The 22,775-nt window shown below is 42.0% G+C and overlaps 1 protein-coding gene across 1 annotated transcript in view; it reads left to right on the top strand.

The window, feature by feature from the left end:
- SPON1 (spondin 1) overlaps positions 1 to 22,775 on the top strand; it is a 253,507-nt gene that overhangs the window by 119,436 nt on the left and 111,296 nt on the right. The window contains exon 6 of the mRNA XM_008067941.2: positions 16,990 to 17,138. Within this exon, the coding sequence (XP_008066132.2) occupies positions 16,990 to 17,138 (149 nt within the window). The remainder of the gene's footprint in view (positions 1 to 16,989; positions 17,139 to 22,775) is intronic.

The raw sequence follows: 22,775 nt of genomic DNA, 5'->3' as shown, positions 1-22,775 counted from the left end.
CTAGTAGTTACTGTTAAGTAATTTTTCACAGCAAGAGAGAGCTGATTAACCTGCATCCTTGCCCATACTTGTTATTGTTGTTTTTGCTGTTGTTTTTCATTTTAATGACCTGGTGTAGTGGTGATATCACCCTGTAATTTTAATTTGCATTTTCTTGCATCTTCCTACTGTGTTGTCATTGACTATTTGGATAACCTGAAATCCTTGTTCAGATCTTTTAGTCATTTTTTTCTATTAGGTTGTCTGCCCTTTTCTTACTGATTTGTGGGAGTTCTTGCATAATCTAGATATGAGTCCTTTGTCAGTTATGTGTCTTGCAAACATTCTCCTATTCTATGGCTTGTCTTTTTATCCTAATCTTTTGATAAATAGTTTTATTTAGTACATTGTCTTTTATTTCTTCATGGTCAGCATGTTTTGTGCCCAATTTAAGAACCCTTGGCCAACCTCAAACTCATGAAGATGTTGTCTCATATTTTCTTCTAAAAGGTTTATGGTTTTTACCTTTTGTATCCAAATATTGAACTGATCAGTAATTGAATTTGTATACGGTATGAGGTAGGAATCAATAGTTTTTTTAAAAAAAAACTTTTTCCACAGAACCATTTATTAAAATGTCCATCCTTTCCCCATTCATTACAGTTTCACCTTTGTCATATATTAAGTGACCATAAATCTGTGAGTCTCTATTCTGCTATTCTGTTCCACTGGTATTTTTGTCTGTCCTTCTACCTATAACACAATGTCTTTGTTATGATAACTTTATAATAAACTTTAATAATATCTGTGAATGTTTTCCAGCTTTGTTCATCTTCAAGATTATTTGTCTGTTCTTGATCCTTTGGTTTTCTTCACAAACGAAGATTCGTGATCTCAGTTTTTTATTATTTAAGAAATCTGCTGTTATTCTGATAGAGTTTGCTTTGAACTCACAGACAAATGTGGGGAGATTTGACAACTTTACAGTATTGAGTTCTTAATGAATATATATTGCTTCATTTATTTAGATTTAACTTATCTCAATGTTTTATAGCTTTCTGCAGAGAGGAAGTCTTGTTTATTTTTTCAGAAGATGTATTCTGAGGTATTATATGTTCTATGCTATTGTGAATAATAGCTTTTTAATTTTCATTTTCCAGTTGTTTGTCACTGGCATGTAGAAATGAAATTAATTTTGTATTTTGAGTTAATATACAGAGACATAGCTAAATTCATTAATTATTTCTATTAGTTTGTATGTAGCTAATTTTGGAACTTTACATACACAATTAGTTATACCAATAATTCATTTCTAATCCTTACACCTTCTCTTTGTCTGTCTTGCCTATTGCACTGGGTGAGACCTCCAGTACAATGTTGACTAGAAGTGGTAATAGTGGGAATTCTTGCCCTGTTCTCAGTCTTATGGGGAAAGCTTTTAATATTCATCATTAAGTAAGATTTTAGCTGTAGCATTTTTGTAGATTTTTTTAACCAAGTTAAGATAGTTCCCTTCTATTCTTCATTTGCCTAGACCATTTTTTCTTATTGTGAATGGATGTTGAATGTAATCAAGTGCTTCTTCTGTATTTAAAAAGATATTGGCCGGGCTCGGTGGCTCAGCCTGTAATCCCAGCACTTTGGAAGGCTGGGGTGAGTAGATTGCCTGAGCCCACAGGTTCAAGTCCAACCCCGGCAACTTGAAGAGACCTCATCTCTGCAGTAAATCAAAAATTAGTCGGGTGTGGTAGCTCACACCTGTAGGTCTGGCTATGTGGAAGGCTGAGGGGAAGGATCACCGGAGCCCAGCAGGTCATTGCTGGGGTGGCCATGAGTGTGCCACGGCACTCCAGCCAGGGCGACAGAGTGAGACCCCCAACTCAAATGTGTATATATTCATTGTAGTTTCTTCTGCTAATGTGATGAGTTATATTGGTTAAATTTTGAATGCTAGATCACTGTTGTCTTTCTGGAATTTGCTAATATTTTGTTTAGAGTCTCTACATCTATGGACATGAAAGAAATTGGGCTTCACTTCCACCTTCAATTTTGAGAAAGACTCTGTTTTACCTAGTCTGACCTCCCTTTGTCCTATATATAGACTTGGTTAAATAGACTTTGTTTCTATTATTAGCTTAACAAACTTTCCCCAGATCCTCTGGCTTCTCTCTTATTGACAGAACAGAAAGCTTTCCCAAGGACAAACTAGTCATGAAGCAAATCCTGGTCCAAACCCTCACTGACAATGTCTCCACTGGCAAGTCACGGATCCTCTATAAGCCTGTTTACTCGTCAGTGAAATGGGATTGAGAAGTAAATCAGACAATGCATAGGAAAGCTCCTAGTACAAACAGGTGCTCAGTAATTCCTGTTTCTCACTCCCTCTTTTCTTCACTGCTGAAAAACTTTTCAAACGCAGGAAAGCTTTGGCTTATTTGTTTATAGGGCTTAGTTGACAGAGTTAAGATTCAAACCTGAAAAATGCACTAATGGGGGTGGGAAAAGTCCATTCTTTTTGTTGCACTTTAAAAAACAAAGCAAAGTTATTTACTGTTCCTGCTAAGCTTTTAAATACAAGCTCCTAGATTTTTAAAATTAGATAAGCATTGCTAGAATTTATCATCTGTAGTGCTGCAGTTTCTTCCCTGGGACTTCAAACTCAGGTGTTAATGGTGTATTAAACATTTGGAAGTTGTCCAGGAATATAGCCTCTCTTCCATATATAACAATGCTTATGTGGAAAAATCAGCTTGGAAGGACACTTTTAAGTAAAGTTTCCCCTTTATTATATATAATCCCAGTGTTGTCAGCGCACAATAAACCTTCAGCCAGCCTCTACAGTAGCAAAGGGAATGAGAGTTTTGGGGTACCTTGAAATTACTTTTGCCTCTGAGATGAGAACCAGGTGATTATAGGCTGTGGACCTATCCAAATAAATCAGGAGTCAGAAGTTCAGAAAAATTGTGCTGGGAAGGTTGAGTCCAAAGAAGGTTGAAATTTGTGAACACCAGGAGCCAGTACCCCCAATGTTACCTGGGGTCACTGGAATGGTACCACCCTACTTCTCTCCCTGTTATCCCAATCCCAAGAGCTGCTTCTGGTGACAGCTATGGGTGGCATCAGAAAGTCCTTCTAACTAAGTCTGGACATCCCCAATGGAGTAGAAAGGGCATGACCTTAATTTTGGCAGATCAATGGCAAATCTCAGCCCTGCCACCTACTTGAAACTCAGTTCCCTCATCCATAACATGGGGGTGTTTACTGACCTACCTAGCAGGACCTCTGTGAGAATGGAAGGATATTGTCTGACACCGATAAATTACATGAGGCAGGGAACATGCTCAGTAAATGGTAGTGGTTGTGTTGATAATTATATTGATGATAATGATGATGGACAATGACCATGACGATGACAATGAAGACAACACCCCCAGCTTTGGATGGAGGGTTGGTGAAGGATCACCTATTTCTTGCTTATGGAAACAGGAGAAGCATCCTCATCTGGCTCTTGTCTAATTCCTCCAGTTATATCATGGATCTCCGAGCCCAAACACATGATCTTAGTTGGATAAGCCATGTCTCACTTTTGACTCCCCCAAAAAACATAACCTGAGGCAAGGACAGCAGGTAGTTTATATAGAGGGTGACAGAGGAAGCAGGAGTGAAGGAATTTGGAGAGAGTGCTGGGGAGGAAGAGAGGTCAACCTAAGTGTGCATTATTGAGTCCACTAGCATCAGTGTACCTCTAGAAGTATGTAGAATGCCATCCAGAACTGTCCGCCTTCCAGAATTGTCTACTAGCACCACCCCCCTATAGGCAAGGGTTGTCTGCAGGAACACTAACTTCCTTACACTCCCAGGTACTCGCTTGCTAGCCAGGTGGACCAAAGCTTCAGAGAAGGCCATGAGTCAGTAAACGGAAAGAAGCAGAGTATGCATGAGGTGGGCACTCGCTGACAGCATGAGTGTGTGCTCACCCCCGCCTGCCATTGTTGGAACTAAAATCAGAGGTGGATGGAGGGTGTGTGATGCCGGGCATCAAATGTAGCTGCTACAAGCCAAGTCTTAGTTTAAGTGCAGATTCCTACAGCCTGTCTATCTGCTATGTTGACCCCGGTCCTCAGTAGGGTCTAGCTTCTCCCAACTCCTCTCCCCAGAAGGGACTAGCTACACAGTTGGTTCTTATACTTAGCAGTCCTCAGTCCTTCCTCAGATTCTAGAGCTGTGTTGTCTGGTATGGTAGCCAGTAGACACACACAAATTGATTAAAGTTAAATAAAAGGGAAAATTCAGCTCCTCAGTCACAATGACCACATTTTAAGTGCTCAGTCACCACATATGGCAAGTGGCTACCACTTTGGACAGTATAAAGTATTTCCATTTTCATGGAAAGTTCAACTAGACTCTTGAATGAGTCAGCCTAAGTCCACATCCTGACTCGACCACTTCCTAGATGGGTAGCCCTGGGAAAGTCATTGAATCTTTCCGTGTTTTAATTTTCTAATCTGTAAAATGAATTTGTTTCAAAAAAATAAATAGCAGTAGATGAAGCATATAGTAAAGTCTCACTAAGTGTTAATGATTATTATTTTCCAGTTCCTAGGGTAATACCTATGTGAAGCAGGACATTCTTTTTTTTTCCTTGAGTTGGAGTCTCACTCTGTCACCCACGCTGAAGTGCAGTGGCACACTCACAGCCACCCCAGCGTCAACCTGTTCGACTCCAGAGATTCTTCCACCTCAGCCTTCCAAGTAGGCGGAACTACAGGCGCACGCTACCACGCCCAGCTAATTTTTAATTTCTTGTAGAGATGAGGTCTTTCCAAGTTGCCCGGGCTGGTCTCGAACCTGTGGACTCAGGCAATCCACTTGCCTTGGCCTCCCAAAGTGCTGGGATTACAGGCTGAGCCACCAAGTTCAACCGGCAGGAAGTTCTTTCTTATTTATTTTATTTATTTATTTATTTATTTATTATTATAAAGATGTGGGGTACAATTCAGGGGGTTAGGTATACAAATGTTGATTATGTAGGTACCTTTGTTGATGAGGTATGCCCCTTCCTCCCCTAGCAGTTTCCTCCAACTGCCAATCCCACCCCTTCCTCCCCTGACAGTTTCCCACTACTGCCAATGGCTTTCTTATAGTATTGTAATTGTTCAAGGTTAAGGGCCTCTAGCCCCAATCCAGGTTCTAGGTCCCTTGGGGCTCATCTCTGGGCTTCTAAATTGTCTCCATGTTCAAGATGTTCATGCTTATATGCCCCCCAGTTTTTGATTTTTGAACAAAGATGCTGCTTTCGCCCTTGTTTGCCTTTCAGCTCCTTGTCAGTTCCCTACCCTAACTCCTGAAGCTAGAATCTGAGCAGTAACCCCCAGCTTATGTCAGGAGCCCTACTGTCAGCTTCTGGAAACTTCTGTCTGTATGCCTGACACATTCTGCTGCCATTTTCCCACCACTTGCTCCACCCACCCAGTGGGTTTCTGCCCTCTCCCTGCTACCAGTGCTGGCTACTGCCTGAACCATAATTAAGCTGACCGTACCACTTGGAAAGGCTTGAGGTCCTCTAAGACCTTGCCCTACAGGTCCAGTGCATGTCCCAGTTTGCTATCAGTTTCTATATTCCCTAAAGCAGCGGTCCCCAACATTTTTTGGCATCAGGGATTGGTTTTGTGAAAGATAATTTGTCTACGGACCACGGTGAGGGTGAGGAGATGGTTTGGGGATGATTCAAGGGCATAATATTTATTGTGCACTTTACTTCTATTATTATTACATTGTAATATGTGATGAAATAATTATACTACTCACCATAAAAATGAAGTGCAGATGGAAATAGTAAATAAAATAATGGGCAGACCATGCAAGAACCAAAATAAGTGTCAGATTATGACTTAAACTCTACCATCAGATGTAGTTGTACAACTCAAGTACATCAACTCACGGGCCACTCACTGATAGGGTTTTGATATGAGTCTGCAAGCAATTAATTTATTATGATCTCTTGCAGTCAAACCTCACTGCTAATGTTCATCTATATTTGCAGCTTCTCCCCAGTGGCTCCCTATCACCACCTTAGCTCCATCTCAGATCATCAGGCATTAGTGTTTCACAAGGAGTGCGCAACCTCAATCCCTTGCACACAGTTCACAGTAGGGTTCATGCTCCTATGAGACTCTAATGCCACTGGCAGAGTTCAGGCAGTAGTGCACGCGATGGGAGCAGCTGTAAATAACATGAAACTTCACTCACTTGCCCACCACTCACCTTCTGCTGGGTGGCCCAGTTTCTAACAGGCCACGAACCATTACCAATCCATGGTCCAGCGGTTGAGAACCCCTGCTCTAGAGAAATAAAATATCGGTATTAAAAATAACCATTTAAGGCTCAAGCCTGTAATCCTAGCACTTTGGGAAGCTGAGGCGAGAGGATTGCCTGAGCTCACAGGTTCAAAACCAGCCTGGACAACTTGGTGAGACCTCATCTCTACAATAAATTAAAAAATAAGCTGGACGTGGTAGCACGCACCTGTAGTTCCAGCTACTTGGAAGATTGAGATGGAAAGATTGCCTGAGCCCTGCAGGTCGAGGCCATGAGCATGACACTGCACTCCAGCCTGGGCGACATAGTGAGACTCCATCTCAAAACAAAACAAAACAAAAAACATTTATTGGCCAAGCGCAATGGCTCACATGTGTAATCCCAACATTTTGGGAAGCCAAGGTAGGAGTATTGAGACCAGCCTGGGCAACATAGCAAGACCTCATCTCTCCAAAAAGTTTTTTAAAACTAACCAGGCATGGTGGTACACACCTGAAGTCCTAGCGACATGAGAAGCAGAGGTCTCAGGATTGCCTGAGCCTAGAAGGTTGACATGTGGTAAGCCATGATTGTTCCACTGCACTCTAGCCTGGGTGACAGAGTGAAACTCTGACTCAAATAATAATAATAATAATAATAAACAAAAATAAATAAATAACCATTTATTGAGTGTTTTCTTATGTTCCAGGAACTGTGCTAAATGTTTTTCTATGACTTTCCTTCTGTAACCTCATATTTAACTTTAGAGGATAGATACTATCATTTCCATTTCACAGACAAGAAAACTGTGAAAACTGAGTCTTAGAGAACTTAAGAAGTTTGTTCAAGATTATACAGCTAATATATGATGACAACAAGAATGTGATGATGGCCTTACGCCAGCAGGAGGGCCCCTTTTTCTTTTAAGGCATTAGAAGAGAAGCTTGCACTGATCCAACAACATAGATGAACCTCAAATGCAATATAAGTTAAAGTCAAATTCAAAAAGCTACATATTTATGAGTTCATTTATAATATATTCTGGAAAAGACAAAACTATAGAGACAAAAAAACGGGCCAGAGGTTGCCAAGGGCTGGGGGTGGTGAAATGCGGGTGCCTACACAAGGTCTCATGGGAATGTTAGAAGGTTAATAGAACTATTTGGTACCTTGATTGTGGTAGTGGTTCCAGGATTGCCTGCATTTGTCAAAACTTGCTAGACTGTGCATCAAAAAGGGTGAATTTAAAGTATACTTTTATTTTAAAATGGAAAATAAAGAAGGTAGAGAGTAATTTTCCTGTGATTGCCCCCAGCAATTGTTCAACTGCAGTAATAGAGGGGAGCAAATGTCAAAGTTTTAAAGACTTAGTGGAGAAAATGAGCTCAGGTGGGAGCTCAGATTCATATTGTAAGGAAGAGAATTCAAGGAGAAGTGGAAACAATGGACTCAGACTGACTTTCCTGAAAAGCCTGGAGGTGCAGGAAAGACAAAAGATAGGCTTTTGTGGGAATAGAGCATTGTTGGAAGATTTTTTTTTTTCACCCAGAATGGTTTCATTTTGAACCTCTTTATTTAAAGGGAGAAGCTCTTCAGGGAAGAAGAGATTATGGTGCATCTTGCATATTTACCATTTGCAGCACTATTCCTTCATGTAGATCCGAGTTTCCTTCTGTGTTCATTTCCCTTCAGTCGGAAGAACTTCCTTTAATATTTCATGTACTGCAGATGTGCTGATAATCAATTCACTCGGCTTTCATTTATCAAAAATGTTTTATTTTACTCTCCTTTTTGAAGGCTATTTTTGCAAGACATAGAATTCTAAGTTGACAGTTTTTATTTCTTATAAAGCTTTAAAGGTGTCATTTCATTGTCTTCTGGTTTGCCTTGTTTTTGAAGCAAGCAGTCATTTTTATCTTTGTTTCCATAATTGTAATGTCTTTTATTGCCTCTGGTTGCTTTTAAGATTTTTCTCTTTACCACTAATTGTCAGATTATAATGTGCTTAGGTGGCATTTTCTTTGTTTTTATTCTGTTTGGGGTTTGTTAAGCTACTTGGATCTATAGGTTGGCATAGATGGTGATTGGAATTTTTCATCAAATTTGTGAGAACTTCAGGCATTGTTTCTTCAAATGTTTTTCTATTCCAATTTCTCTGTTTTCCCCCCTCTGGAGCTCCAATTACCTCTATGTTAAACCACTTGTTTTTATTCCACAGTCACTGGGACTTTGGTGTTTTGGTTATTTTTAAGCTCTTTTTACTTTGTGCTTTATTTTTTTTGTTTCTCTCATTGTATTGTTTAGTTCACTGATTTTTTCCTTTGCTGTGGCCTAATACATATATTTTTCAGTTCTGGAATTTCTTCTGGAGTTCTCTTCTAATAGTTTTGATTTACCAGTCAAGATACCCAGTCTGTTCACTCATTATGCCCACCTTTTAAAAAATCCTTGAACATATTTATAATAGCTGTTTTAAAGTCCTTGTATGTTAATTCCAACATATCAATCATCCAGGTACTCTTTCTATTGACTGTGTGTGTGTGTGTGTGTGTGTGTGTGTGTGTGTGTGTGTGTGTGTGTGTTTCCTGGTTCTGGGTCACGTTTTCCTACTTCTACACATGTCTAGTAATTTTTATTGCATGATGTGCATTGTAAATACTACGTTGTTGAGTGTCTGGATTTTTTTTTTTTTTTTTTTGTCTTCCTTTAAAGAGAATGGAGTTTTGATCTGACAGATGATTAATTTACTGAGGGATCTTGATTCCCTTTCAAGACCTCTTTTTCTGTGTTTTTTATTTTACTTATTTATTTTATTTTTTTATTTTTTTTTAAGTTAGCATCTCACTGTCACCCACACAGGCTAGAGTCCAGTGGCATGATCACAGCTTACCTCAGCCTCAACCTCCCAGGTTCAGGTAATCCTTCCTCCTCCACCTCTGGAGTATCTGGGACTACAGGTACACACACACCCAGCTTTTTTTGTTTGTTTGTTTGATTGTTTTGTAGCAACAGGGTCTCACTATGTTGCCCAGGTTGCTCTCAAACTTCTGACCTCAAGCGATCCTCCCATCTGGGTTTCCCAAAGTGCTGGGATTACAAGTGTTAGCCACCATGCCCAGCCTCAAATCCTATTTTCTAACCTTTGTTAGATTAAGTCTAAAGTAACCTTACTCTAGGACTAAAGTAGTTTTACTACTAAGTTGTATAATCTTCCAGTTGTATGCCCAGAGTGTTCGGAAAGATCTCTACCATGGATGGAAGCCCTGTATCTCCAGGACTGTGACCTCGGGAATCTCCATTCAGTCTTAGCTCCGGTAGCTGTTCTCTGCCAAGCCTTGTGAAGTCTTTCCCTGCACATGTGCAGCTTAGTGTTTAGTCAAAGATTTAAGGGGACGTCTATGTATATGATGAAGCTCCTTCTCTATGAAACTGCCTCCTCTCTGGCTGTCTGGCCTGTAAGTTCCATCTTCTTCAGCATCCCCCAAAATAGCATAGCATCTCTACCTCTCTGCTCAGACAATGTGCCATGCTCTGTTCTGCTCTGCTCCACCTTCCAGCACCACAAACCAGAAAGTGTGCCTGGCAGAAAACCAGGGCAAACATGGGCTCATCTCTTGTGTTTCCCCTCTGTCAGGCATCATAGTCCTGTTGCTGTCTGTTTTCCAACATCTGGAAACTGGTGCTTCTTATATTCTGCCTAGTTGTATAGTTATTTATGACTAGAGGGCTAGTGCAATGCCATTCACTTAATGAGAATCTGAAGTAGAAGTCAAGTGAGCCTATATAGATTTGGGGATTGTCTGTAGACAGGACTATCTTATTTTCTTCTTACTTCACTTTTCCTTCAAGATAAAATAGAAAGTTTCTATTAAGACATTCATATCCCTTTATGATCTTCCTGGCAGACTGGTTTCATCACTTGTCCATTCTTTAAAGCACACATACACACTTTCATGACTTACTCATGGTTTTCTATGTATCCATGTACCTCTGGCTTTTATTTTTTTAATGCCTCTGCTTTTGCACCTGCTATTCCTTCTGAAGACATAACCTTCCCTCAACTCCCTATCTGCTATGTTAATTCCTACTTATCCTTTAGAATTTAGCTCAGCTGCCATCTCCTCCAGGAAGGCTTCTCTGGTACCATCCAGGCTAAATGTCCTCTTCTTTGTGCTTTAATATTCTCTATTTGCCTTTATCAAAGCTGTATCACATACATTTTTTTTTTTGAGTTGGAGTCTCACTCTGTCGCCCAGACTGGAGTTATGTGATACTAATTGCCTCTTATGACCAATCATCTGTGCCTTTCACCGCCCCCTTCAGACTGAACATCTCAAAGATGGGGACCAAGTCTGACTCATATCAGAGTTTCTGTGGCCTGGCACAAGTTTTGGCAAACATTTATAAAAAGAGCCAGACAGTAAATATTTTAAGGTTCGCAGGCCAGACATCCTCTGCTGTAACTACTCAACACTGCCATTGTAACGTGAAAACAGCCATAAACAACAAAGAATACATAAAATACAAAACTTTATGGGAGCAAAAACAGACAGCTGTAGCTTGTGAATGCCTGAACTAGCATATAGTATAAGCCCAGTAAATGTTCACTGAGTGAATTAATAAAATAGCGTAGAATCTTATTATTGAAAGCCTCAGAGGAAGTGGAAAAAAATATAATCAACTTCACGAAGAGCCGGGATTTTCCTGGGAATGAAAAAGTGACACTTCTCTTGAGACCTTAGGGAAGGAAAGAAGGAGAGCTGAGTGAAGAAGACAGAATAATAGAACATTGAGGAATTTCTGGCCTAATGGACAGACCTCCCCATGCACGGTTTTTTACCAGGAGGCCATACTGGGATGGGATCCTGAAAACCAGAATGGCTTGGTCAGAGTGAGTTCCTGATGCAGCCAAGAGCAGAGAATGCCAAAGGGCAAGTACACGCTGTGTCCTGGGCAGCACCCAAAGGCAAACCCACAGAAGCCAAGTTCTGTAGCCAAATTCAAAGCATCAGAAACCTGGCAGATTTTGGAACGGCGCCTAGCATGAGAATAAGGGCAGGAGCAAGAGTGAAATGAGATCCAAGATAACTTTTATGAATACAACTGGCAGGTCCACAGTACTTTTCTGCTGGTCACTGGCCACACTGCACATGGACGAGTCTGTAAATGGTTTGACTCTGGTCTTTTCAGAAGAGTTAAGTGACAAGGTCATCTACTAAGAGATAAAAGGGGGAGGGAAGCCTAGAACTTAGAGACTGGAGGAGCTCTGCCTGGTTTTGCTACTATAGCAAATTCCATAAGACCCAAACCAGGGCCCAAAATAGATTTGCTGAAAGTACTATGGGTGAGGATGAGATTAGATAACTGGAAGTTGCTGTAAGCCAGTCACTAAGGTTTTAGGATATTCTTCAATGGAATACTATATGAATGAGTATAAAGGAAATGAATGGGCGGCCCCTGGCAATCTGGGACTGGTAGGGGATTGCGGCCATTGGCCAGGAAATCTGGACAGTTACTGAACACCTGCTGTATTAGAATTCTACAAAGAAATAAAACAAATAGAATTGTATGTATGTATCTGTAATATCTGTTCTGTATATAATATCTGTGTATATATGTATATATATGTGTGTATATATATATATATATAAAAAGAGATTTATTATGAGCAATTGGCTTACCAGAGTATGGAGGCTAAGAAGTCTCAATATATGCAGTTAGCAAGCTGGAGTCCCAGGGAACTAGCAGTGTGGTTCCCCTGAGTCCGAAGACCTGGGAACCAAGATTGCTGGTGGTGTAGCTCTAATCCAAAGACCAGTAGGCTAAAGATCCATGAAGATCAGTTTGAGTCCAAAGGCAGAAAACAAACAAACAAAAACAATGTTCCAGTGTGAAAGCAGTTAGGCAGAAGGAATTTCTCTAACTCAAAGGGGGGTCATCCTTTGTGTTCTATTCAGGTCTTCAATTTACTAGATGGAGCCCACCCACGTTAGGGAGGGCAAACTGTTGTACCCTATCGTTCAAATGTTAATCTTATCCAGAATACCCTCACAGACACACCTAGTTTGACCAAACATGATGGAGAAGAACTGGCCTCTGGCACCAGACAGACCCATCTTTGAATCCCGGTGTCTTTACTCTCCTGCTTCTGTGATCTTGAGTAACTCACTTACCTCTTTAAATTTCCTCTTGTGAAAATAGGAATTATAATAACAGCTGTGTTAAAAAAGTTTTCTTTTTGAGTGTTCAATGAGATGACATCTGCCAAGTTCTTGGCATCGTGACTGGCATATAGTAAAGACTCAATGCATGCTAACTGTTGTTCTGCAATTCTTCCCAGAAGGAGTCTTCCATCACGTTTCCCCCGTTCCTCATGCCATTGACCACAGTAGGCACTCAATACCCACCACAACTTGGCCCTGACCTTCTTTTTCATATAATCTCTTTGTCTTCTAACTCTCCAGTTGGCCAATGATCTCTTCCATCTCCTGACCTCTCAGTGGGGATGAAGTGAAAAGAGTGTGTGCCCTGGAGTCAGGTGGACCTGTATTTGAACCCCAGTTTTGCCCCTACCTAGCCCTGTGAGCCTGGTAGGTATCTTGAGCTCTCTGGGTCTCAGTTTTCTCATCTATACCATGAGGATAAGGTTGTAGTAAGGATTACACGTAGGAAAACATCATCTTAACTCCTCCTAGGTGTTTGATCCTCATATCTGTGTTGTTAATAGAATCCAGATTCTGACTGCCCTGCCAGCCTTGCCTCCAGCATGCTGACTTCCTATTTCTCTACATCCTGGGGAACGCTCTTTCTGTGGAAAGATTTCCTTGCTTCTCCACCTTCTTTCTCATTCCTCTTGTAGAATCCTGTAGTACATTATGTTGTAATAATATTGAGAATTTTGTTTTGTACAGTTCGTTATGGCTTTCATGGTTCTTTCCAAAATCAACCCATTTAATTTGCACAGCTTTGGGAGATAGTCCAGCCTAGTAATCATTATCCCTATTTTTAAAAGGGAGACTGAGACTCTGAGAGATTGGGTGACTGATTTGTGCTCAAAAATGGATGCTTGGAACCCACGTCTTCTGGCTCCTGGTCACCATGCCTTTCTCCCCTGTGCTATTTTGCACCTGAGTGACTGCCGCTCTCCTGACTTCGATGCCCTTTCTAATGCTGCAAGTTGTTTTTCCATAGGTGCCCACCTTGCTCGTTCTCACTGTATGTCTTGCAAATGTCTGTTCATTGGTTGATGACATTAAATGTGTTGAAATTTGAATTAACGTGTTATATGTTGCAAGTCCACTGTAGAAAACTAAAAATTGTATTGGCTATAAGGTTGAAACGGTACTATTAAATTGTATTTAAGTATTTAAGAGTAAGAACTAAGTGGACCCTGAACAATTATCATAATACTGTAAGAAAGGGAGTGGCAGTAGTGGGAAACTGCCGGGGGCAGGGGCACACCTCTTCAATAATGTTACTGATCTCAAACCAGATGAAGTGGAGGCCAAAGTGAGGCCCAAATTTTACCTGTACAATGACCACTTGTGTACCTAACCCTTAATTGTACCCATCTTTAAAATAAAAATTTTTTTAAAAGAATAAGAACCCTAAAGACAGATACCACTTCTGTGGTGTCTGCTTCTCTGCCCTTGCGCCTTTGGACTTGGATTCCTTGGATTTGGGGAATTTGGAGCTGGCTACTCCATCTCCTGTGCTCTGCATTCTTCATTCTCATTCTATAAATAACCCTGACCGTGGTGGCTTGTAATTAATCTGCTTATCTGTCTGTTTCCCCCACTTCCAGGCTGTGAGTCCCTTCAGGGCAAGCACCATATCCAGTTCCTCTCAATGTCCCGAGCCTGCCACTGTGCTTGGCACATTGTTAATGGAAGTTGAATGAACAAACCAGAAAGACCCATCTGGGTCCCTCCCTCATCACCCTTATGATCGTGCTCTTTCCCATTATCATATTTATCGGATTCCAAATTGTACATACACATCGCTTTCTCTTTTTTTTTTTTTTTTGACTCAAGCTGTCTCTGTCACCCAGGCTGGAAGGCAATGGTATGATTATAGCTCACTACAGCCTCAAACTCCTGGGTGTAAGCAGTCCTCCTGCCTTAGCCTCCCACATAGCTGGGATTACAGGCATGCACCATCACAGCCGAGTAATTTTTTTCTTTTCTTTTTTTTTAGAGGTCTCGCTATATTGCCCAGGCTGTCTCAAACTCCTAGGCTCAAGAGATCCTTCCACCTTGGCCTCCCGAAATGCTGTGATTACAGGCATAAACCTCTACACCCAGTCCATACTGTACATATTTCTTATCTCTTGTACTGAATCAAGGGCAGGTTTCATATTTTACTTGTTTTTGTAGCCTCCCTAACAACCACGAAAGGAAGAGCTTACAATTATTGAGCTTCTCTTATGTACCAGGAGTGATTTCACAGATATTATCTCATTTTTTAAAAAATTTAAGTTAATTCTCATGATAGGTTGATAAAGTAGGCATTATCATCCCTGAATCACAAAGAAGGAGCAGAGACTAGGGGGAAATAAGAGAACTGAATCTGACCAAGTTTTCGCAGCTAGTAAGGGGTGATGCTAGAATTTGACTCCCTGTCTGCCATCTTTAAAACCAGTGTCTTTCTTATTTTGTGCTTGCTTTTGTTTAACAGCGTGCAGGGTAGCTGAGTGCTTTAGCCTAGTAGGTGTCAGGAACTCTGCCAAACTGAGACTTGAATGGAATCACATTGAATGAAATCTGTGCAAGCCTGCTCTCAAATGTTTCACCTTGCCCTTAGATTGTTTGGATGAAATGCTTCTGGAAATGTGTACTTGAGCACTCAAAATGCACAGGCACAGTGCTAGGCATTACAGTGTGAGGGCAGACTCCCTCAGGGAGCTTACAGTCTAGTGTGATAACAGACTGTAACAATGGAAAGAAATGTGATCTGCACTGTGAGGAGAGGGAACAGCATGTGTTAAGCCACAGAGGAACAGAACTGCAGACAGGACAGGCCTGGAACAAGGGATTCTTTTTGTAGAAGAGAGCAGGGTGAGCAAGAGATTCCAAAACTGATCTCTGTGTCTACATCATGCACCCAAAGCCACAACTGGCTATCAGCCTCTGCCCCCACGCAAGCACACTCTAGCTTAGATGACAGCTAAGACATTCTCCTCACCCAGGAAATAAATTAGAGACACAGCTAGGAGCATGTCCATCCATCTTTTCAGGGAATATGAGGGATAAACATGGAGTTTGCATTTCTCAGTTGTGTAGGAAATACCGAGCAAGCGATTGGGTAGACCCACATGGTGATATCGTTGGCCTGGGGTGGGGCCTCCAGCAGGCCAGGAGGATGAAGCCTGGTTTTACACCCATGTTCTTGATGTGCTTTGGAGCCAAAGGCTCTGGGGGAAATGTGACCGGTGCAAACAGGACCAAGGCCTAAGAATCGTTTTCTTAGGTAATGAGGTAGAATGAAGATGTCTGCGCACTCTGGGCCACAGGGTGGGGGACTGAAAAAGTCAGTTGGATTCAACCAGCTCAAGTTTTCCTCTTTGCTATGCTTGAAAATGTTCTTTAATTTGAGACTTTGTAAAACCAACCAAAGAATGGCCAAGAATTAAGCCAACCCTATGATGAACTGTATGCAACTTAGTCAATAATAAATATATATATAATATATGCATCTATATTTATCACATGCAAAAACAAACCCAGGATGGCACTATCAGTTCTCTCTTCCTCCCCTCCCTGGGGATTTGATAAAATCTTCAAGTTCTGTCTTGGTCCTACCCAGATTATATTCTGTTTTTGCAAGCTGTATTGTATTGTGCATGAATTTCCTCCTGTGTCCCACTGCAGTCACCACCCCACATGATCTTCACCAAGCACTGTGGACTGGTCACTTCCCTGTATCCAAACAGTCCTATCCCATCCTTTAAATATGGCTAACCTGTCTGCCCCCATACTGGAATGCACATTAAAATCAGCTGTCAACAACCATTTTGCTCCTGAGAATTGCCTGTGACTGCCCCCCCACGGCCTTTATCTTTTGCTCCTTGCTCACCTCCTCAGCCCTCCACTCCAGCTTTGCTCCCTCTAATGCATCCTTTACACTGCTGCCTGAATGGTTTATCTAAAATTCAAATGCGATTATGTCACTCCCCTGCTCAGAACCCTTCAGTGGTTTTCAGATCCTTTCAAATGACATCCAAACTCCCGAAGCATTAAGAGCAAGGCCATTCATGAACATGTTCGCTACTACCACCCTGGCATCATCTCCTAACATTTCCGTTGACTGTTTGTGACATAGCCATGCTGAATGACTTATGACTCTCCAAACACACGTTATTGAATGTTTCAGAGTCTACCAGAAATATCCTATTCTGCTTCGCAAATCTGATCAGCCTTTAAAATTCTCTTAACTCTGTTCCTTCCCTACTCCCAGACCCTTCCAGACAGGAGACATCCCTAGGCTGCCTCTGGGTCTTGTTCAGCATCGGCTGTTGACCTGCCTGCCCATTCCCAAGACATACTTGCTTAGAGGAACTCTGTCTTATCACTGAATAGCACAGGGTCTAAGACAGAGTGGGTGCTTAGTCAATACCGGTTGAATCATTGTCCAATTACACATCCTCCCTATCATTTAAGGGACTCATGTTTCAGCCACAGTCACACTGATAACTGCCTCTTTGGCTTTTTACAGGTCGGGCCAATCACTGGTCTGCAATCATCGGCGGATCCCACTCCAAGAATTACGTGCTGTGGGAATATGGAGGGTATGCCAGTGAAGGGGTCAAACAAGTTGCAGAATTAGGCTCACCAGTAAAAATGGAGGAAGAAATTCGACAACAGGTAAGAAAAAAAAATCACAGAATGACCAGACACCAGAAATGCAATCAAAGCATTCCTTAGACTTCTTTTCTAAGAGCTTAAAATTTATAGTAAATGTACTAGAAGAAAATCTATTTGCTGGGTTTGGGGATTTTATGCTAAATAGAAGACAGAGGCACATGGTTCCATCTTGTTGTCTCAGATTTTCCCTGACTGCGTCATGTTTTCAGCTTGTGCTGAATGCTGCTGCTGTGCCCACGTGGTTTGGGATGTCATGTCTCCGGTCTCCTGAGAGTCAGTAGTAGATTTTAGTTTTCTTACTGTGATCCTTGAGAGAGTCAGAAAGTGATAGTCAGTTGGTCTAAGCCAGATCACCTTTTCCGAAAATAGGCATTTGTATATTGGCACACACTTTTTGCAATCATGTCTTGAGGTTTTTGATAAGTTAGTCAGTCATTAGTCACAATCATCATGGACTGAAGCATCTTCTGTGTCCCCTGTCATGTGGGCCCAGGAGCTATCCCATGATTTAGGCTCCTACTCATACCACTGAGTGATAAATGAAGGAAAAGTCCATCATTCTTGTCAATTTGTTTGACTGACAATGACATCATCCCTCATCAAAAGTCAAATCCAGTTAAAACCAGAGAGAAGCTGATGAGAGAGGCCCTTGGAAGAAGAGTCACAGTTTTTCAATGGTGGTTTACTGTGGGAGGTGACGGTTAAGCTTTAGCCATCACCGCCCACTAAAACCTGCTGGGAAGCTAAGAGAACTCTGTAAGCGACCACATCCCACCACCCCAAAATGATCTAGAAGAAGTAAGGAAAGAACAACTGTGCTTGGCATGGGGTTATTCACAACACAGGTCACTGAGAGACTGTTGCCCTCCTTGTGCTCCTGTCTACATCTCCTGAGATGATGCAGGAGGCTGCAGAAACACTGGGGGTTCAGTGTCTCACAATGTGCGTGTGCTCAGAGGCCTGAGCAGCACAGGGGGACAAGCACAGCTGAGGCCTCTGATGCCTCCCCTTGAAGCCTGCCATCTGGACTCCAAGCTGCCCACAAACCTTAAATCACATGCAACAAAGGTCACTCTGACTCCTACTGTAATCCCCTGAGGAATCCTTTTGGACCAGAGGCAAAAAATGCCCAAGAATGAGCTTATGTTTCTTATTAATTTGATTTAAACTCTTTTCTCCTTTCTCAGAAAATAATGTTTGGCCAGATGTTTTAAGAGTGCATGTTATTATTCATCACAAGGTTAGCCATCTAACTTCCCTGTGTTTCTGTGACTCGGGCTGCCACGCCTCACAAGTGACATCATTCCTTGACTTTTCCAAAAGTCAAGTTATGGCAAAGTCATGGAGGGCACCATTTGGGTGCTACTCTATCTGGCCTGTTACCGGAGGAATTCTTGTCTAGGATTCTGAGGGTCCACATTTCTTCTCAAGCATGGAATTATGTCCCACTGGCTTGTCAGGCTTTGTGATGTGGAATGTTAAAAACCATTTGTTACAAATAATAGTTTAAATACTAAAGTTTGCAAATAAATTAGATCAAGGTCAAAGTCATCTTCATAATAATGTTCTTGAGAAGTTTCTGGAGAGGAAAGAAGCATGCAGGAATTGTACAACACTGGGACTATATCGTGCTGGTGAACATTGTCATGTGTCATAGCAGTATACAGGTTGAGAACTCATGGATGGGACCCTCAAGCCTTAGAATGTTCCTCTTAGGAAAATGTTTTGTGTTTGGTGTGTTTCTAACCAGCATGTCTGGGATTGGCTTGTATATCATACAGGCAATGTCTGCCTATCCCAGCTGACTAGGGTTTCTGACATGAAATCATAATAGTAAGTTTAATGATGGTTACTGCAGATGGGAATGAGCATATCTCAGTGTCTCTCACCACCTCTCAGGCTCCTGGAGTGCTGGACACATTTTTAGCCCTGCTCTCATCTAGTCGGAGAGGACTATATTATTATCCTCATTTTACAGACAAGGAAACCAAGATGTGGTCAACAGCAGAGAATACCAGAACTTGAACCCAAGTCTGTCCAGCTCCAAAGTTTGAACATAGTACTACCAGATATATAATTTTCAGTCCCCAATGCAAATGTGGGGTTCCCTTGTTCAGAAGTTGTTAAGAATCAAGATGGCAATTCTGTGAATTTCACAGCACGGGACTTTGTGAGACCGTATGGGTCACCTGCCCACAAAGTTGGCCCTGCTTTCACATCTTCCCGGAGAAACCCCTCTGACCAGCTTCTAAATTTGGTCTCTGCTAACTGTGCCTCAAGTTCCCCATCTTCTTGGAAGGTCAATTGGATAGAGTGATTTCAGGATACCTTCCCTTCCAAAGAATTCATGGTTCTAAGTAGTGTTCCCTGCAAGCACACAATTTATTATACTTTTCCAAAAGTCAAGTAAGAAGCAACATACAAAAGAGCAAGAGTATGATCCTCCTAGAATATAAAAGTGTCCTCTGAATAACCAAGAACTTGTTTGAAAACATCTACAAACTAACACAGTGTTCTCAGCCTTTAATACCTTATATCCTTCCAATCGCTCTATCAAAGAACCCGAGTCCAACCATGATGAAAATAAAAAGCCCTCTTTTTCCAAAAAAAAGACATTTATATGCTTACCAGCACTCTCTTATTATAGACTTATTGCTCACTGCAAGTTTCAAGGGCATTACATAACACAATAGGTATTGTCAGGGGTAAATTTTATGTTAATGGCTCTCAAACACAAATGAGCAAAAATACTAATCCCATCAGTAGCGGAAAATTAAAATAACATGATTGAGTATAAATTTTAATGTTACTATAGCTGCAAAACACCAAGAAAATTAAAGAAAAATTACAGTAGAGTTATTGGCAGTCATGATGCCAGTGACCAGAGAGTCGGAGAAGGCAACAACACTCATTCCTTCAGTGGGGGACAGAGGTGTATGCTTCCTGGTGGCCCCTGGGGATTGGGAATTAGAAATGCTGAGTTATGACTAGCATGGCATGTCACAAATGGAGAATCCAAGTCAGGTGAAGGCAGGAGGAAATGGTAGCTCACACTTATAGGTTGAAGTGGGTATGGAAAGTCAGCCATGAACACTCATTTTCTAAACACTAAGACCATTTCTGCTTCAGCAAGCGCGCATTCCTGGCATGTTTACTAAGTGGTTCTCTGCTGGATGCTGGGCCAAAGATGTTGCCCCACTCACCCAGTTATTCAAGCTAGAAACCTTAATTCTCCCTGCACGCCAGCTCCTGCCTCCTCCTAAATTCCTCCAGTTCAACCTACCGTCATCACCACCTACCTCCCCATCTAAGCTGCCCTCTTCTCCGCAGCCTAAATCACTGCACCAGACTTCTGATGCCCCTGGCTCTCATCCTCTTCCTAGTACTCATGCTGTCCCAGAGCCATCTTTATAAAACACACTCTGGGCCAGGCGCGGTGGCTCAGCATATAATCCCAGCACTTTGGGAGGCCAAGGAGAGAGAATTGCCTGAGCCAGGGGGTTCGAGACCAGCCTGGGCAATTTGGTTAGACCTCATCTCTACAGTAAATCAAAAAATTAGCCAGGTGTGGTGGCCTGCGTCTGTGCTTCCAGCTACTTGGAAGGCTGAGACGGAAGGATTGCCTGAGCCCAGCAAGTCGAGGCTGCGGTGGCCATGAGTGTGCCACAGCCTGGGCGACAGAGTGAGACTCCAACTCAAAAACACATACACACACACACTGGATCACACCACTCCCCCATTAAGATGCTTAATGGCTCTTTCCTGACCCTAAAATAAAGTCCAAATCCTTATCCCAGCTTGAAAGCCTTCCATGGTCTGGCCTTGTCTTACCTCTCCAATTTTATTTCCTGAGGCAACTCTAAGCTCTGCCCATGCAGAACTCTTTCCATCTCACCAAAGAGCCATGCCCCTCTTGTATCTGGGCCTTCTTTCAGCCAGGATATCTTCCAGCTGTCCTCTAACTGGCAAACTCCTATCCTTCGGGTCTCAGCTTAGATGTTGCTTCTTCCTGGAGGCCTTCCCTGATTCTGTACTAAATTGGTCCCCTGGCCAGGTACTCCCACAACCCTTTTACTCCTCCTACTGTTAGCATTAGCACACATGTATTTTTTTAATATCACTCTCTCACTAAACTTCAGGATTTAAAGCCACCCTTCCCATTACTGTGTCCCCTGAGCTTGGCCTAGTGTTGGTCGCTTGAATGTTTCTTGAGTATATATTTTTTTGAATAAATATTCAACAAATTTTGTTGAATGTATTAATTCATTCATTTGCTAACTTTACTGAACATCTGCTGTATGCTGGACACTGGAGATACAGCAGTGACCAAGAAAACCCCTTCCCCTCATAAGCCTACATTTTTTTTTAAGTTTCAAAGTTTCTTAGAGAAAGATGGGAGAAAAGAAACGGAGACATGCCAGAGTTGGCACAGGTGAAAGAAACCGCCAAGCCTACATTCTAACAGGGGAGACAAGGAAAACAAGTTTTTTAAAAAAATAGTTCAATAATTATACACTGTGGTGAGTAAAAAAGAGACAATTAAGGATGGTGGTGGCATAAAATGGACTAGGAACAGGGAGGGCCTATTTTAGGAAAGGTAGTCATGGAAGGTCTCCCTAAGAGTGACTGTGAAGCTGGGACCCAAAGAAAAATCATCTTAGATGGTGACAAAAGCATGTTCAAAGGCCCTGGAGCCGAAAATTGTTTATTGTGCTTGAAGAACTAAGACTGGGGTAGCAAGATGAGAGTGGGTGAGCAGAGTGTGGCCCAAGGAAACTGAAGAGTTGAGCACAGGACCCCTTCTCTCAACTCTGAGGAAATTCACAGACTTGGTGGGAGAGACAGAGACACACACAACTGTTTCCATATAAGGTATGTATTTCTTAAGGGAATAAGCATCAACTGGGGACAAACAGACACACGCTGCCCACCTTGTTGACTTTCCTCCCAACTAGAGTCTCCCTTTCAAGTCCATTTCTACTTCTTTCCATACTATCCTATTCTTACACTGTGGCTACTTTAATTGTTCCAGTATTTTTAAGCATGGCTCATTGTCTCTTTCAGATTATTCTATTTTCTAGGGTCTTAGGGACTACTTTTTCTTTTCACTGACCTGGTTAACTCCCCATCACTGGTTACCTCTTGTTTAGGATTGTTTATTTTTCTTCAGTAGATTTCTTTTTTCCACCTGCAGAAAAAAGATTCAAGTTTTGGTGCCTTCACAGAGTGCCTTTTTGTAATTTCTCCTCCTGGAGACACCAGAGTTTTTGTGTCATGTCTCAGCCTGGGGTTTCCTACTGCACAGCCGGTGTATATCTGGACTCTGCACCTACACATGGGAGAGGCCAGGGGTTCCATTTCTTGAAGGTTCCCTGGACAGAGGACAAGCTTCCTTGCCATGTTCTGAAATGATTGATGGAGGGTTTTCTCACCCCTTATTCACAGACAAGGTAGCCCTTCAAGACACCCAGCTTTATGCAGGGATGCCCTCCCATGTCTCACTTCACCCCAGATCCAGACTTTCTCTCCTCTCCATGAATAGGCTTTAAAACTCTGCCTCTAACTCCTGGGGCCCTTACTTCCGCTTACTGTTCGGGGTTAGACCTTCCTCCCCATTTCTGGCATCTGGGCAATTTT

This window comes from Carlito syrichta, unplaced genomic scaffold (genome assembly GCF_000164805.1).
Source record: "Carlito syrichta isolate Samal-C Ts95f unplaced genomic scaffold, Tarsius_syrichta-2.0.1 Scaffold309824, whole genome shotgun sequence".
Classification (NCBI taxonomy): Eukaryota; Metazoa; Chordata; class Mammalia; order Primates; family Tarsiidae; genus Carlito; species Carlito syrichta.
Note: the sequence above shows the minus strand (reverse complement) of the source record. Positions and strands in the feature narration are given on the sequence as shown.